Source organism: Halyomorpha halys, unplaced genomic scaffold, assembly GCF_000696795.3.
Source record: "Halyomorpha halys isolate HHAL.00 unplaced genomic scaffold, Hhal_1.1 Scaffold384.1, whole genome shotgun sequence".
NCBI lineage: Eukaryota > Metazoa > Arthropoda > Insecta > Hemiptera > Pentatomidae > Halyomorpha > Halyomorpha halys.
In genome coordinates this window covers 882,672-901,748 of record NW_027107790.1, presented here as the reverse complement: position 1 = coordinate 901,748, position 19,077 = coordinate 882,672, and the positions used below count along the sequence as shown (strand labels likewise).

The window sequence follows — 19,077 nt, the reverse complement described above, 5'->3', positions numbered from 1 at the left end:
GCCTTGCCATGTTGTAGGTCCGAGGCTATGTCCTCTAATTCTTCCAGCGTGATTTGTGGATAATCCGTTATATATTGTATTGTCTATACATTCAGTAGTATTCACCTGTTCAGGGAATAGTGTTCTGACAATACTGTCTACAACATTCGATCTCGTGGGGAGCTGCATTGTGCCTTTACAAAGTTTCTTAAGCTCTATTTTGTAAGGTCTACCCCATGGGTCTGCATCAACCTCATCACAGAGTTCTCTCCAGCACTGTCGTTTTGTAGCTGTACGTGTGTGTGTGTATATATGTATGTATGTATCTATGTAATTAAAAGGATAATTTTAGATCTTATTTTTATTATATTCTGATATTATTTAGTTATATTGCATCTATAGATGCTCTTCAGTTTTAATGATCTTATGATCCATTATATTCTTTTAAAGTGCATTGCATTTTATTGTATAAATATTTTTTGTTGTATATTCTTATATAAAGCAGGTTTACTCTACTTTACTTAAGAATTTATTAACTTCATTTTATAAATTTATACTTGTAAATTTGTATCATTATTTTTGTTTTCAAACATTATTTTATTCATTTTCTTTTTTCTTAAGTATTTTTTTTTTAAGTTTATACAATTCTAGCATAAAAACCATTGCAGGCTCCACAATGCCCCTAAAACTAAAACTGTAATAAACACATATTTTATTTTCCATTTATAAATTTTTTAGATGTTCTCATTTGGTTTGACCAATTTGGATGCACTTAATGAATAAATAAATAAATAAAAAAATGTGTTACAACCTTCATTTCGACCATAATTTTTATATGGAAATTGAAGCAGAATTTAATATTCTTTAATTCCTGAATATAAAAGTTTTGGATATGAATTACCATTTTGGAGTTATAAATAAAAAAAAAAGCTGAAAATTTCTGCTAGACCCTAAAAATATATCCCCATCTATTTTGTAACCTATGAGAGATACGATAAGAAGTTGTAGTCAAAATCTAACTCTGTCCTTTAAGTGAAGGCTAGGGACATGGTATAACCAAATTCAGTGAAACTTTTTTTGGTGATACTAAATCGAAAAATATTTTTTTCATGTTCTTCCCAATTTGCCTAAGGAGGAGAAAAAAGATATTGTATATAATTTTTTTTATTTAGTGATTTTCTGCCCTGTATGGGTTAGAAGGTTATTAAAAAAAAAAAAGATTGATGATTGTATTAAAAAGTATATTTTATGTTTATTATACTTTCCCTAAAAGAAATTATTGGTATTTTATGTTAATTCATCTTAACTTTGTGTATGTTTAAAGTTAGAAGATGTTGGAAATTGTTTTGAAAGAGGGGGAGTCATATAAAGATGACCAAACAACATAAACTTTAAAGAGGAAGTAGACCAATTAATTGTTGAAAAGCTGAAAATAGTTTTAATCTCTTCATTTGCATATACAAAAGGTTTATTGAAGTTTCAACCAATTTTTTGCTTGTGCTTTATTAGTGGTGCTCCAAAAAAACTCAAAATTTCTATATGATGAATACAATTCGGAAGTCCTAAAACATAAATGTCTAACGTAGTTTCACATATAAGTAACTAAAATTGTATGTTGTATTTAATTAAATTTAAAAAATAAAACTTAACAAATCTTTATATCAACATACAAAAACTCCAGAAATAAATAACATTTAGGAATTCCTTTTTGCTGCTTCCCCATTAGCTGCAGATATAGAAGAAGAACCATTTCTTAGAACTTTTTCTGTCCCACCAATTTCAATTTTCTTTTTTATTTCATATCCATTTCAAATATCAATTTGAGTTCTTTTATCCTAGGAAACTAATAGAAATATTCATTTTTTTTTTTCATTTTTTAGGTGAAAAAAATAGTCTAAATAGAATATAAATTATTCTAGATATTGCTTGTGCAACATTTCAGGACAATTATCCCATACTCATACACCTTTGCATCCTAAAATTGTAACAATTAAGTTATTCTTATCAAGAATTTTAATCTATGTTATATGTCTATATTTAAAATTCTTGTAATCATCTTTACCACATATTTGTCATTTTTTCAATTTCCATTTTGAAATCATGTCATCTATACACTTATAGTTCAAAAATTTTTTATAAGTACATTATTTAAATTATTGTCTTTCACTATTGGTGCATTAATTTATCTCTGTAGCACAAACCATTACTCCATATTAGACATTACCTCTTTCGACATATCAACATGCCCAATATGCTGTTTTTTTACTTCCCTATTAATATGTCCAATTTTAATCCATTGTGCAATTTAAGTTAAAAATTATGATTGGATAATTAATTCCCACGCATTTTCCCTAATTTTTTATAATTATATGGCCAGTCTAAATAAATTCCAGAAGATATATTCAAAAAGATAGCCGATAAAAATCTCTTTAAAACAGATAGAAAATTTGGTTAAGACTAAATGTACCGCTTCATGGGACGCACCCGAATTTACTTTTCTATTTACTCCTGAACAGATGGTCCGATTAGTATTAATAATTACTATTAGTACCTCCTGAATCGTGAGATTTTAGCCTATTGTTTGCTTTTACTTTTTTAATATTTTTTATTAAATGTTATGATTTTTAGACATTATTTACAACTATTGTCTGTTTCGTACTTTCAAAAAATTAGTTATAGAAGAATAAATAATTCTTTAAATTTATTATAAATAGAAACGTTTTAGAAGTACAAATATTTTTCCAACTAAGTTACTTGTATGTTCTATTTGGAGAAATAATGAAAAGAAAGGGACGCAACAATGGAACCCTTATTTCATGATAAGAATCCTTATTTATCAATTAGAATTTCACTTCCAAGTCTTTTTCTGTTAAGTTGGTAAACACTTACAGGAAACCTTGTACATATAAATCTAATCTGAATATTCAAACCAAAGAATATATTTTGCAATCCAATTAGTGAAGAGGTCAATCATGGTCACCCATGTTCTTCCTCTCTTGGCGTCCATTGTCGCAGCCTCATTGTCCCTTTTCTTGTTCCATGGTGATCGAGACAACCAACCACATTTTTTTTTTACCTGGTTTATATAGTACATCCACGTTATATTTGGCCAGGAACACCTTCCAGCCTGTAATTCTGGCTGACGATTCCTTCAGTTTTCCCACCCACTGGAGTGGTTTGTGGTCAGTATGTAACTTGAACCTTCTACTGAACACATATGGCCTAAAGTGATCAACAGCCCACACTATTCCAAGGAGTACTCGCTCCATTGTGCTATATCTGATTTCCGTCTTCATTAGGCACCTGCTGGCGTATGCTACTAGGTGCTCTTCCCCTTCGCCCTCCTGAGACAACATCGCTCCTAGTGCATACTCACCGGCATCTGTTGTTATTGTGGATTGCCGAATGAAATCTGGAAAAGCAAGTACCAGCTCTTGCTGCAACCTCTCCATGCACCATCTGATATTGTACCTGAGATCTTATGCCATAGCAGTCTTGATTTCCACTCTAGAGCATTGGCATGTACTAGTGGCATGGTGATTGACGGTAGATGTGGAATCTGATTTGTAACTGGTGGAACTGCTACCAGCGGGTTTTCTGAGATAGATACAGAATTGGGTCCCGGAATATACCATTGTTCGCCTATGAAATTGCAGGTATAGAGAGCAGAAGTTATGTTGTACCACTCTTCTACTTTTTTCCTTGCAAATCCTGATCCTGACTTTGGCCCATAACTGCAAGGCCAAAACATTATCGGTCATTTCATCCACTCCCGGCAAAGTACCTCGACAGTCCATCGACGCACCCGCATCCCAAAAAGAATTTTGAATGAGGCAAACCCCGTGAATGTGTGTATGGAGTTGTAGTATGCAGCGACTGCCCATTCCATGGCGTCATCAGGTTCCAGTCCCCTTTCTAGCTGGTACACTCGCAGGTTGTCACTTAAGAGTTCTATAGAGTCGCTCTATCCCTCTGCGGCTTTTTGGATGTTGAGGTGCCAAACCACTTCCAATATTCTCATTTCCTCTCCGATCCTTGTATTGTCGAATTCTCTCCCACAGTCGGAAGAAATTCTGTCGGGCACACCATATAATTGGAACCATGTCCGAAGGGCTCGTAAAACCACCTCCCCTAATCTGTCCTGTACATGCCATAGCCACCTTACTGAATACATCGATGACTATGACTTACTTATAGCCTTTCTAGGTGAAAGAATTCACCTGCAAGTCGCTTAGCGTGATTCATTCACCTGATGTTTTCCCTTGGTCATATTCTACCACGTTTTCCTATCCAGGTTTGTACATGATGACGATTCCTTTAGCTTCCCTACCCATTGGAGGGGCCTGTGGTCCGTCTGGACCCTAAATCTTCTCCGGAACAAGTAGAATTGAAAATGCTCTATTGACCATATTATCCCCAGTAGTTCTCATTCTAAGGCGCATTTCCTGGCACCTTATCTCACTTTCTTATGACAGCACTGCTCCCAGCGCGTACCCACGAGCATCTGTTGTGAGCGTGAACTGCTTTTGGAAGTCAGGAAACGCTATCACTGGTTCCTTCTGCTACTGATCTATACATTTTCTTATATTGTCTTCAATCGCACTAACCTTCCTTAGCAAATTGTTGAGTGGTACCAGGTGTTCCGCCATATCAGGGACGAACCAACGATAGTAGTTTAATGCCCGTAACAATCTTATGATTCCTTTTATGTCAGTCGGCACTGCCATTCGTGGTAAGGTAATATCTTCTGCACGTCTGGTCTTACCCCTCCTGAGATATGGTGTGTTCTAGAAAATGTATTTGTTTTTGTCCCAGCAATGACTTCTCTCAAGACAGTTTTAGTCCGAATTCTCGCATCCTCTGGAAAAAGCTCTTTAAGTGTTTCACATGGTTTGTAACCAATTTACTAAACACCAGGAGGTCATCCTTGTAAATCTGGCAAACTGATTCATCTATAGCTCTCAAAAATTCTTCTGTTAACCTTTGAAATGTAATGTTCGCGTTCGTCAGACCAAACAGCATTCTCCTAAATTCCTAATGCCCTAATTCGAAAGTAAAAGCCGTTTTGTGTTGGTCCTCTGGGTGCATACGAATCTGGTAATACCCTGCTTTCAAGTCTAAGGTGCTAAAGATTTTACCCCCTCCTAGTCTGTCAAGGATATCCTCTAACCTCGGTATCCGGTACTTCTTATCGACGGTATTATCATTGAGCTTATGTTAATCGATGACCACCCTATATATCTCTATGCGCAGGCTTCTTCCACACCGCCCACAACGATTCTTTGTCTTCTTAAGTTTTCGATTTCATCTCTTATGTTCTTCCGGAGTGCCTGTGGGTATCTTCGTTCTTTAACATATGTCACTCTTTTCTGCTTTAGTAGAATCTCATGTACTGTCCTTTCTGTTGAACCCAATACCTCTCCTTCATTAAAAAAAATGTCGTCAAATTCCGTTGTAATGGCGTCCTTCTAATTCTCCACCTGCGTTAAGGCCCCTACTTGCGCCTTCCCGTCTGCTATTGTTTGTTGGCATCTGTACTTCTTTCGTCCGATTTTAATATTCTATTTCCCATTACTATTCTTTATCTTAGCCCCCACCTTCTCTAAAAGATCACAACCTGTGATTATCATCTGTAAAAGATGATAATCACCTGATAATCCCTAAGCATCCTACTCACTACATGAATTGTTGAAATGCCCCCTTTGCCCTCCACTTATCCAGTCCTATCTCTCCCATGGTCCACCTAGAGTGACTAATTTACATTTGCAAACCTTTACTAGGAGTGTCCACCAGACAGCTTACTCCTCCGTTCACTCGGATAATAGGCAGACCTCCCTGCTCTCCTTTCACGTGATAGTTTGTCAATGTGCAGTTGCATCTCTGCCTACATCCTCCTCAGATCTCACATGTCTTCCTTCTTCCTGGTCCTCGCCTCCTCGTGCTTTCTCGGCTCCTTTGCTCACGACCATTCCTTTGTTCATCCACTTCGTCTTCAGTTTCTGTTACTCCTAAAACTTCCACCGACTCACTTGACGATCCGCACAGTCTCTGCCGAAGGCTTTTTCTCTGAACTTGGCATTGGCCTCCATTGGCTCGTCTTCTTCCATATTCGTTCTTCAATACATGTAAGTCCTTCTTGCTGAATTATTAAATCCCAGATTAATGAGGTCGTTAGACATTAGTAAACCCGACAGAACTAAATTTTAGTGTGTTTCTTATGCTATCGTAATGTTCACTGCTTTTATTGAATTTTCTTATTATTTTTTAACTTGGTCATCTCTCCTTTTATCGTCTATTTTTCAATACACACATGATACAAAGTATTATTATTATTTTCTAATTACTTATTTGTCTTACTAACTTTGTATTTTGTTTCTTTATGCTTCTTCTTTTGACTTACATATTACATTAGTTACGTATAATCTCTTTCCATTTTTAAATTATTATTATTAAATTAAATTATTCCTATTTTAAAGTTTCTTTGCATTATATAAGTTAACATTTTTATTTTATTAATTATGTTATTTTACTCACATACTTAATTACCTATATATACCTTTTATTTCCCACTTCTTTCATTACATTATTTTTATCTATATTCATTCTGTGCAATTATTTACTTTAATTATTCTATATATCCTTTATTCACTGGTTGTTATCTTGTTTTTTTTTCTCAGCCCTGATGAAGGCTATAAATTCTTCTTATCTATCAATGAACAATTTTTCGATACAATACTTATTTCTTTTTTTCGTTTCTTTCTTTCTCTAAAAATGAGAAAAATAAACTAAAGCAATAAAGTGATCTCAATGTTAAATTATGATAAATTTAGCAATGAAATATTTTGACAAGGAAATCAAAATTTACCTAAAGAAAAAAATTTAAAAACATTATTATTAAAATTAAAATTATTTTATTCATTTCAGAATTCCACTTTGGTATTAGTGAAAAAATAAAAAATATCAAAAATGCGTGGAAATACATAGATCAAGCAGACAAACATTGGGGCTCTTGTACCATCAATGTTTAGAGAAATGGGGGTAAGCTGCCACTTCCTCTGGACTAGCAATTACAAATCTCGCGGCTTTAATCCTAAATCGTATTTTTCTCTTTACAATCATTCTACACTACCAAAAATGAATCTGTTTGCACAGACTTGTTTTATTTGCTTGTGGTCAAGTGCTATAAGCTCACTTTTTTTGATTTACAAATAATAACAAAGATAAATTTTTTAAATCTCAAAATAATTACAACAAAAATTAATGAACCAATTTCAGTAACTTCTATGGGGTTCTAGATGGTAGATCCGTTTACAGATGGGAAATTTATTATTTATATATGTATATATAGTTGACCGTAAAAATTGATGTATAGGAAGATGGTCAGGGTTGCGGTCAAAGGAGAAACAAAAATAGTTTACAACTATTTTTGTTTCTCCTTTGACCGCAACCCTGACCATCTTCCTATACAGAAATTTATTATTCCGTATTCAAATGAGAAGAAAAGTAAATTTGCCCCGAAAGTGCTGCTATCTCTTGAAAAAAACTTACTACAAATCGGTACATTTAGCCTTAAGGAAATGTTACAAAACTCATGGTTTTGAAACTTCCTAAATAAATTTTTATTTTGATATTAGTAATGATTATAGGAGTTTTATGTGGGTGATTCGTTTAGATTTAGATATTTTATAATAAATAAAACTGTTGAAATATAATATTTTTTCTAAAACAATCGTAGAATATTTATGTCTTGAAAACATAATGTTTTAATTCAATTGCATAAAATAAAATTCTTCAAGAAAACAATTTCTATTCTCAAGAAACCTATGTTGCATAGAATATTAGTAGCCAGAGTAAAGCTGTCTATTGGATAATCAGCAAAAACACAATGCTATGTTACAACATATTTGTTTATTTTGGATAAAAACAATGTTTCATTCTGAATTAGAGAGAACAATAACCAACTATCTAGTCAATAAAGAGAAATATTAACATCATTGGTGACTGCAAAACCAGAACTAAATGGAATAACAGAAGGGCACTTGGTGTAATGAGCTTGCATTGTGAAAAAGTTCATTGGACAATAATAGCCAGCAACTGATTAAATTTTCTGTAATAGTTTGTGATAGTAATTTGTCGATTAAAAATTCATCCTTCCCATATAGAACGGTGTGCAAATTTGTTTTATTCTGATGAAAGAAATAGTGTTATAGATTATATTCTTTATGATTGGGGCCTGAAGCAATATTGTACTGATATAAATGTAATTGAGAACACCTTAATCGGCACTTTTTTTGGTTGCAGACTCGTGTATTGTGAGAGCATAGAAGCAGCTTGGAAAGTCATGTGAGAGGGTTAATATATTGAAGACATAAAAAAGTGTGAGGAGTACACCAAGGTTCCAGAAGAATGATTAAGGATTACAGATATGTTCTAACTACTGTCACAAACGTTTGTGGGGTAAACAATCATTGTTTCCAATATGGATTCCTATAGAATTCACCTTGTAAATGCATATTATTAAGAGACTTTTCAATCTTTTAGAAATTGAGGAATACATTCAAAAGCCATCCTGGGCTGAGATCGGGGAGCAGTGAAGAAAACCTATGCCAGACAGAAGAGAGATGTAAAAATATATTGCCAGTTTAATGTTAATGTTTTATGAGTTATTTTTTGTATTTCCTGAAAAGTTGTATTTTAAATTAAACTTTTTTTTCACATGGTAACATCATTTTGTTCAGTTTTTTTTCCTTTCTCGGCATATAATCTCCATAATTTTACCTACTTAAATTATTGCACCCAAAATATATTAAGAAATGGTAGTTTGATCAAATAATGAATCCTTTCTCAATTAGCTTATGTTTTTTCTTAACCTTTACTTTGTTCCTTATTCTCTCACTCATCATGGGCCCATCCCATGTAGTTTCCCAAAAACTAGTAGAAGAAGTGGGAAGGGTGGAGATTGATTCTTTGAGTCACCCATGAAATAGATTTCAACCCACCCAACCCGGATTCGGACCATCACCGTTTCTAATGTTGAACCAGTCTCAGTGTTCTTAAACCATTGATTATTTGAAAAATGATCAGTAGACAACCAATCAACATGTATGCCTGAGCTTGGTAACCTAAAACTAAGTTCAACTGTGGAACTCCACTGTCAGGGTGATCCCTAGAAGACACAAAATATTGGAAATGTTCCTGGTGGGACTTAAACTAGAAAAGTACAGTAAGGATGTTCGCCATTGCACTGATTGCATACAACTTAAACAGGGAGAAACAGATTGACTGTTACAATTCAAATACAGCTAGACCCAAAATAGGCAATATAATTTAATGAATTGAATAATAACAAATAATGTTAAACAAGAATGTACTCTGGTTAAAAACAAATTAAAATTACTAAGATATGAATAAATATAAAAATTACCTGAAATGGGTTTAAGTTCTGCTACAATCTGAATAATTAAAATTTGTAAACATGAGATGAGTTGGAGTTTCAAAATGAACTTTTGCATGCACATTCTGTGATGAATTACTTAAGTGAAGAAATAAGGAATCAAATTTTTGGATTGTTAAATTAAAAATAAAAAACTAATGAAAATGAATATGAAGAACTAGAACATTTATATGCTAAAAATTATATTTATAAACTTAAACTTAACCTAATCTTAAATGTAATAGTAACGATTGAAAATGAGAACATTTACAAACTTGTCTCAACTGTTACGGCTTCAACTATTCTATTGAGTAGTATTACATTATGTTTCAATTAAGGAGAATAGTATTAGTGTACAATAGAATATCAGGTGAACTCTCATCTTAACTTAAATGTCTTATGAACTGTTCAATACAATATGTTTTTGGGATTACAAAAGGTATGCATATAACCCTGTATTTCGCCAAGAGGAAGTACCTCTACCTTCCTGAAGCTGTCAATATTTCCTTGTGTCCTTCCTATTCCAGTCGATTAGAACTCAGCACCCCTCCTATATGCTATAGAAGTATATTAAAGTTTGCTCAAATAAATAGTGGACACTGTATTTATTTTATACTGTTCAATCCTGTATTACCAGGTCCCATCCATCTGACTTTTATTCTCTTCCCCACTGAACTACTATGTTTGACACAAGGCTTTCTTAACCTGAGCTCTTTCCCTGAAATAAATACATATCTTCAAAGTAATCAAAAAAGAAATATTCTTTGATCAAAATGTTTGCCTTTAATTTTTTTTTCTAAAATTTCAATAACTTCAGCACAACTCCACTAATCTACACAAGTAAATAAGTTAAACCTGGAGGTATAAAATAAAACATCATAAAAGCTTATCTTTATTTAAAACTCTCTCTTATAAAGGCATAAAATCTAAAAGATATTGGTAAAGAGTGGAAGAGTTAAGCTGTAAATTTATTTTCATAAACACAGGACTTCAGCAGAAAAAATGTTCATCATTCAAATTTCTAATTTTTTATTTTCTATGAAAATTTGTATTTACAAGTTTCAGAACATGTTAAAAATGAATCTGACTTAGGTTTTTTTTTGGTCTACTTTACTAGACTTGGTTTTTGTGATTTTTTATACATTTAAACTCATTTAATACAATAAAAAATGTGTTTTCTCTTATTCTACAAAAATTAAACTAAACAAAGCAATTGATGTGTTATAACCATTAAATACATATAGAGTTAAGGCGGCATTTGAGAATATTAAAAATGTAGAATTATGTAAAATATTTTTAGTCTTGGATTCTAGGGACCATTGTCAATTACAGTGGGACACATTTCCAACATTTTTCAGCTTAGTTTTACTAAAACAAAATCCTTAAAATCCGTGTTAATACCAGTGATACAGTTGAAAGAGAAGCCCCAGGATCTCCGGAGGCCTGCTGTTTTCTCCATAAGTGGTTCGTAGCTCCTCAGGCTCATTGTAAATAGGAATGATTGTGTTCAAGAAGTTATGTTACTTAAAGTTTAATTTTGTTTTTATTTTTTCTTATATTTCTTGTTTTGCTATCATTTAGTTTATATATTTGTAAATATGGTGTGAATGAGCTCTATGATCCCTGTTACCATCGTCTATGAGTATGAAAGAATGTAATATCACACAATAAAAATAAAATAGTTGTGAAATCCCACGTGCATTGCCTTCCTTTACAAATAAAATTAATTAATTTAAGGCTTAGAAACTTAAACTTGTAATGATACTATGAAGCCCATTAATCCGTAAAAATCATCATAATTAGTGTGAGTGGGTGTTAAAATGAAATCTTGGATTGAAACTAAATCTAAACCCGTTCACATTTCAATTAGAACAAAATGTCATACTGTTTTGTTCCATTCTGAACCGTTTCAATGGTTGTTAACTGTTTCATCTGTAAAAGGCCTACATTCCATTATAGTAGAGCTAGTTTTCAATTCATTATTGGAAGTTCTACCTTATGTCATAAATTTTTTCACTTAACTACCATTTCCTTGAAATTTACTATAAGAATTTTTATGTAACTCATTATGCCTGTGTACAATCAAATGGCCTTTAATGAACTTGGTCTTATCCTCATTTAAGCACTCTGACTACCCCCCCCCCCACGGGTTCAAATGTTGAATTTAGAAAATAGCTTCTTCTAAAGTAATAATATTTAATTAAGTAAAAGTAAAATAAATTATTAAGTACTTACTTATTTATTATTTTTAAAATAATTTTTCATAAGACTCAATAGATTAATTTTATAATTTAAGGACTATGAAAGAAATTTAATTAGAAAAACTGGTTATATTTCATTTTTTCTTGAGAAAAAAAAATACTTCAACTTTTGCTATCTTGGTGTGGTTAAAAGGCTTAAAATCCTTATGGAAATTTAGTTTTATTGTGGAGTTTTCAAAATCTACTAATTACAAAACTATTATTCAAAGTTTGAATATGAGGAACATGATTTTTACTAAGAAATCAAGGCAAGGCAGATCGTTGTTTTGATTTTTTAGGATATGGTCTGGGCTGCAGTCAAGAAAAATAAAAATAGTTTTTAACTGTTTTTTTTTATAGCCAACTTTTGACCACATTGCAGGTCTTCATCAGGGTTGGTATGGTGGATGGAGTGCTACACTACCAAAACTAAAGCAGGTGTACACTTGCATCGATCATACCCTGTTACCTGTGTTGCGGGTCAAAATGTTGGCCATCAATAAATGGTTGAAAATTTTTTTTATTTTTCTTGACCGCAACCCTGTCCATGTTCTTATTCACATGTTGTATCAGCTATATGTAATATTGGTATTTTTCTTTGAGAATCTGGATATCGTTCCACGATCTTTATTTATAATTTTAAATATCTCCTAATTTAAAAAAATATTGATATCTCAATTCATTCCTTGTTCTATTTCTAATACATAAAGGCCTAAATAAATATTGGTCACATCCATCAGAAACCCTCAGCATTTCATATAATCTTGGTGGCTAATTAAGAATGATTTGATGATTGGGTGGTGGTAATGAGAATTTGAAGTTTAACAGCCTATTTATCCTATTATGTAGGCGGGTATTGAAAAAACAAATTAGCACAATTTAAGCCAAACAATAGCCTTTAATTGGAAGCAAAACCGTGAAATCAACACAAAAAAAAATATTTGAAAAGAGTGATTGCACAATATTTGGCATAGTGACTCGTCCATGGGTTTTTGGAATTTAATTAGGGCGTTTTACTGCCTGGTCGGCATTTAAGTGAACTCGTAATGGCCCCTCTCAACGCTGTTTAGTTTAGGTCCTTTGGGTACACCCTGATCTGATGATCCCGTCCTCAGGTAGTTTTGGGATATCGATATTCAGTAACCGAGCCTTAGTTTATATTTATAGTCCTTTTAAACAAAATATCGATATTTCAATTTTGGACTTTCCATATAGTTTTTTAGCATTTTAAAATTAAAATATCAATATTTGATTAAATAATATCCGAATGTCGTCACTTAACTTCCATATGGATATTAATAACAATGTCAAATATCGAAATGAATATCAAATTATTAAAAAAAAAAAAAAAAATATATAAATATTTCATTTCATAATTTTTTTGTCTTTTTAAACAAAATATCGATATTTCTATAAAATAATATCGGAATATTGTTGCTAATCTTCGATAGGGATATTAACAGCAGTGTTAAATATAGAAATGGATATTAAATTATTCAAACAAAATATCGATATTTTATTTCGAAGCTCTTCTTAAAATTTTCTTTATATAATATAGATATTTTGATTATATAATGTCAGATTATTGTTACCAAACTTTGATATCGATATTAATGAGAGTTTCGAATATGGAAAGAGGTATGACATTATTGAAACAAAATATTGAAATTTCATTTTTATGCTTTTCATAAAATTGTCTATTTAATCAAAATATAATATTGTGATAAAATAATGTCGGTATATAATGCTATACTTTGATTATTGACATTAATAAGAATGTCAATGGAATATTAATATTTTGTTGAATTATCGCTAACAGAGTTGGATATTTATAAGAAATAAAATTATTAGATTGTTTTTATGTTGAGGATGTCGATATCTGAAGTGGATATTATCCAAGATTTAAATTGGAGAATATTGGAATATTGATGTTTTTCCCATTTTTTTTCTGAAAATAATTTCAACAGTAATATTCTAGTTTATGTTATGGTTGCCATGGAGTTCCTTTGCTTCACCGTTACTAAGAATTTGTTATACGTTTTGATTAGATATATCATAAAATAAGTCTTCCTATGAAATATTATGTTATCATTTTATAATTATTATTACTTTAGATAGTTGAATTTTCCGTATAGATATTTCGATATTTTAGTGCCGATATAATATCGATATACCATCCCTACCTTCAGGTCAAATTGTTGCCCCGCACAGTCTTTCGAATATACCTTCGAAGTTGGGTATCTGGTACTTCTCGACTTATTTTTTCCTGGTGATTTCACCCTATTCTAACCATGGTGGGGATCAAGTTTTCGTGGCCACCATGGTTCAACCACCTCAGAAATAAAAGTCGATCTCTCAGGCCGGATTCGAACCGGCGCTGCTGTACTTCCGAGGTTGCATAGACTAACGTCTCAACTCCCTTAGGTACACACAACCCACTTCTCATCGACCGTGTTCTCGTTTATATTATAATTATCGACCACCACCCTGCGTTCTTCTGCCTTATTGCTTACAGCGGACTAGTATAAGGAGACATACAGTCTAAGATTATCCCCGATTTCCTTGACTTGAGCTTAAGAAGTATAGGAGCCTTATAGTTTTAAGTATCTCCGCAAGTAAAGCTGTTTTGTAACACTACTTCAAGACACCATCTTGAATTGAAATCATAAAGAGTTGTTGAGTTTTAAACTTGATCCGTCGGACTTTTTCTAAGATTGCATACGCGATAAAAAATATGAAAAAAAAATCAAATTTTTTGACTGTCCTCGCCAAAATTTAAACTGGTAATGGTCTCCTCATTATAATAGAACAAAGGTTAAAAAAGATTATTGGATAGTTAGTTTTGAGAAAGTTAATTCTAGAATTTCCGCAGAGCAGTCAATAGCTTTACTTTTCGATTAGACCAATATTAAACATATTCCAAGGGACCATTACTGTATCTACCCATATCATATTTTGTCTGTACTATGAAGATGTGTAAGTGCATGGACACCATTCTTAACCTGGAATGCCAAATGGCACAAAAACTGAGCAATGGGTACTCTGCTTTCTCATGGTTCACAAGGAGTTGTTTGTGGAAATAATTTCGAGAACAGGTTGGCTTGCAAGGGAACGTACATTCTGTATACGTAGATTCTGGTTTTGTTTTAGCAATGTTCTTTATATATTGTTTATTGTTCTGAAATTAAGCTTGTTATTTATTGAAACTTTACTCCATTTATTAAGGATGGATAGCTCTATGGAGTAAAACATTGGACTTCTAACTTCTGGATCCAGGTTCAAGCCTGGTTGCTGTCAGAAAACTTATTTTCTCTTAAATCAGCCATGGATGAACTCTGTGGTTGGTAGATCTTCTTGGGCCCCCTCTCCCAGACTCAGAAAAGTGGTTACCTGGAACTTCATTGGGTTGGGAGGTAAAATTGACATTTAATTATGGATGTTGACGACTTTACCTTCCTCCTACTTAACAGTACTTCCTTGTCTAGTACTATTATTTTGCTCTATTTGTTCTAGGGAATATCAGATCTTTAATCGATGAAGTGTACCATAAAATTGTTGAAGTAGAAGATTTAATAGAAGAAGACAGGCTCACGAAGGCGATGTCAAATGCAACAGACAACTTATCTAGTTTTCATGAAGAGAAACTTCTGTCAATGGATGCTCTTAAAGGTAGATTATACGTTAAATATTTTATAAATCTAGAATTTCAAATATCTTTGTTCCTATAAGCTGATAAGATGTATGGTAATAATTTCATAATTAATTTGCATTATTTCACTCCTATCTACTTTTTACTCTAAATCCCCAACCATATCTTATTTACCTTTCATTTGAACTAAAAGAAACATATTTTAGTTATGATAATTGTTTTTTTAACATTATATAATGCCCATTTTGTGGAGGAAACGTGTAGGATATATATCATTTTAACATGATTAAGGTTGCTCAAATGTTTTGTATGGCATCAAAATGATTTTTGATTTGATAGGCTTGTGAAAGAAGATACAAATTCCAAAGTCTTAACGCAAGAATGACACCGGAAAATTATTGATCCAATGCACAGTTTCATAGTTTAAAACTAAACAGCATCCAAATAATGTTTTCAACTGCTGAACAGATCAAGGACCAGAGGCTAACATACTGAAGAGGGATCAACTATTAGATGGTTTCTTTAGGTAAATATAGTCAATGGAAACCTATTAACTTCTAAGTTAAACATTCTGGTTTTCCTAATTAAGTTCAAAAGGAAAGACCACTCAGTGCAGGAGGTCTTGTAACCTGGGATTTTATCAGGTCCCAGAAAGCTATATTTCAGTGGCCCATATCAGTCTGCTAAGTTGTGTAAAACATTCTTCAGTACCTGACCACATAGAAGACATGTTTCATCGCCTTCTACTCCACAAATCTGTAGGTGTTTTTTATGTACTCTGATTATTAATCGGAACTCATATCTATTTAATCCCAACTGCTGCGTTGATCTAGAAGGGGAGGTTTTCTTAATGAGCTGCTACGCTTGTCTGATGCCAACTCATTGCCTCCGCTCCTTCCCTGATTTTCTCCATGTCCAATCTAGGAACTCTGACGTTTTTAGACACCTAATGTAAGTTCTTGTCCTATGGGAGGGAATTTAGCTCACATTCTTGCCAGCTCATCAGCTTTCTTGTTGCCTTGACTGCCTACTTAATTTAGCAGATATTAAAAGCAGGACAACTACAACTTTTTGTCTAGTAAGACATGGTTTAAGCGTAACTTTGGGTTTCCGGGGTTATGCATTGGATATAAATCATTGGACATCTATGAATAGCCAAAGAGATGGAAAAGGAGCTTCCGGTTCTACAGTATGATTCCCCACCGCTTGATAGAAACCTTAGTTTAGCCTCATTAAAACTTCAAAAAACAACCTACCTTGTTTCACGGATGGATCGAGGAAAGACTCGACTGATTTAACAAAATGTGTTAGAGAATTTGGATATCACTTTAACCATTTGATTTAAATCACTTTAAACCTTTGATATTGCTCTATATGATTCTTTGATGTCTGGTCTGTTTTATAGTTCTCACTAGTTGTTTCACACAGTAACGGAAAATAAAATGCAAGATAGGTATTTTTTACAACTGGTGCAGGGCCGAAGATCATGAATACGGCTCTATAAACAAGCCCCTCACACTGCTCCGCAGTAGAAGAGGAAGGATCAGGAAGAAGAAGGTACTTTTGTAGGAAATTTGTTTACTGATCCATTCCATACCGAATATTATCATCCATAAATTCTTAATTTTTGTGTTATTTGTGAAAACTGGGGGGAAAATTACAATTAATAATAGGAATATGTAAATTTTCGTCTATAATAAAGTATGACTTTTTTTAGGGTGGCTATTTGTTCTTGCTTTTGTTTCCATTTGATTCATTGCAAAAAAAAAAAAATACTCAAGGAACATCCATCACTTCATTCAAAACTAATATTTCATTAAACCACCACCCACATTTGTCCCCTTCCCTCTCCCCATAAAAAACATCATTATAGGTATTATAGTGGACTCTTGATTTGTCTATCTCATGATAAACGATTTTACTAAGTCCTATATTATAAAATATAGGACAAATTATGTATTTTGGGAAGGGCGGGAGTGGCATTTTCGTTACTTCATTAGCTGTACTAAAATTAGAAGACACTTTTTAATCTGATGTTGCTCACACGCCAATCATGAATATTTTACTTTTTCGGAGAAAACCGTAAAGTTCCAGCGAATGACCTGTTGTGCAAAGTAATCTGCATTATCCACCAATTTCATCTCCAAATGGAGATTTCATTTTGGGAGGAATCGGTGGCTAGTTAGTTTGGCTTTGGAAAGGCTCAAAGTTTAAAAACCTTAGTGACACTAATTCTAAATGAATCAAATTTAACATGAAAGTTTCAATAATGGGTCACATTCTTGTAATAGATCCCTTTAGAGCTGTATTAATTAACGAACATTACTTACATTCCAGAACAGAAATACAAAAGCTATATTCATTTTTCTATATTTTCAAAAATAATTTATTTTTATGTGTTTTATTTATTTTACTAATATTACAAAAACCTATAATACAATTTATTTTTACTGCCATAATTATAACTAAAAAGAAACAATATTGAAATCTATTCTTTTCATAATTTTCCTTACCTACGTTATTAGTTATGTTCTCTATTCTCTTATTTTGTCTAACTCAACTTTATATTTTGTTTCTTTATTCAAATATTATGGTTACATATTTCATTAGTTATATATATTTTCTTTTTCTCAATTTTATTTTTCGTTTATTCATTTAATTTTCTTTTCTTTCCATTATTTTAATTTTTAAATTATTAATAAACTAAAATATTCATATTTCTTTGCATTATATAACTTCAAATTTTTATTTTATTTTCTTAATTATCTTATTTTTACTTACTTATTCAATTACCTATATATATACATTTTATTTTCCACTTATTTCATCACTTTATTTTTATTAATTTCATTCAGTACAATGATTTACTTAATGTCATTATGTTTATATTTTATTTTTTATTATCTGTATTCATTGGTTGTTATCTTGTTCATTGTTCTTAGCCCTGATGAAAGCTAGAAATTCTGGCCGAAACGTTGGCACTATTAAATAAGTTATTTCAACTTATTTGTGTTATATTCTGACCGCACCCCCAACCATCTTCTCCTCGTATAATTTATCCACGGTCAACTATCTTCTCATCATCGATATAAATATTAATTTCATTTAACCATTAAATGTATGTAACTTGAATTATTCTTGATTAGAAAAACTAGCTGAAGACTACGAGATAAGACTCAAGGTTATAGACGAAGAGAAGGACAAACTTAAGAAAAAGAGCTTTCAACTGGCCGAGAAAAAGTTTCTGGAAGAGATAAATGCCTACAAGGAAAGTGGAATGCTTCCTAAGAAAGGTATTTTAAATAGCTATATTTATTCGTTTTACTTTAAAAGTAGTTTAACAGCATATATAGTTCATAATTTAGAATGATATATTCACGTATTCGTGTTTTCGGCTAGTCATTTATTTACCTTGTTCGTAGCCATCAAATTCTATTTTCTTTATCTCATATGAGACATTACTTCGTCAATCTAATATTCTACTGTAATATTTTTCTTAATATATGAAATTTTATACTTATGATTGGGCAAGTTTTATAAGGTTTAATAGTTTTGACGTAATAGTGTTGAACGCGGGGGTGGTGGACGTTTAGTTTTACATAATTTTTCTTACAAAAAACAGGATCTGCAGAATTTCCATTTTACATACATTAAAAAAAAATTTTAAATTACAATATTAGTTTTGTGCTCAGAAATAAACATAAACAGTAACAAAACTTTTAAGTTACAATTTTTTGACGTTAATCTTTCACAATCACTTTGAGTCCTAAATTCTA

The 19,077-nt window shown here is 32.2% G+C and overlaps 1 protein-coding gene across 3 annotated transcripts in view; it reads left to right on the top strand.

Moving 5' to 3' along the window:
* Positions 1-19,077, top strand: part of Dysb (Dysbindin) — a 34,184-nt gene that overhangs the window by 10,060 nt on the left and 5,047 nt on the right. For 2 of the 3 annotated variants that reach the window (XM_014422651.3, XM_014422652.3), the window contains exons 4-5: positions 15,166-15,321; positions 18,448-18,594. In XM_014422651.3, coding sequence (XP_014278137.1) covers positions 15,166-15,321; positions 18,448-18,594 — 303 coding nt within the window. The remainder of the gene's footprint in view (positions 1-15,165; positions 15,322-18,447; positions 18,595-19,077) is intronic. The other variant, XM_014422653.3, reaches the window with a different exon arrangement.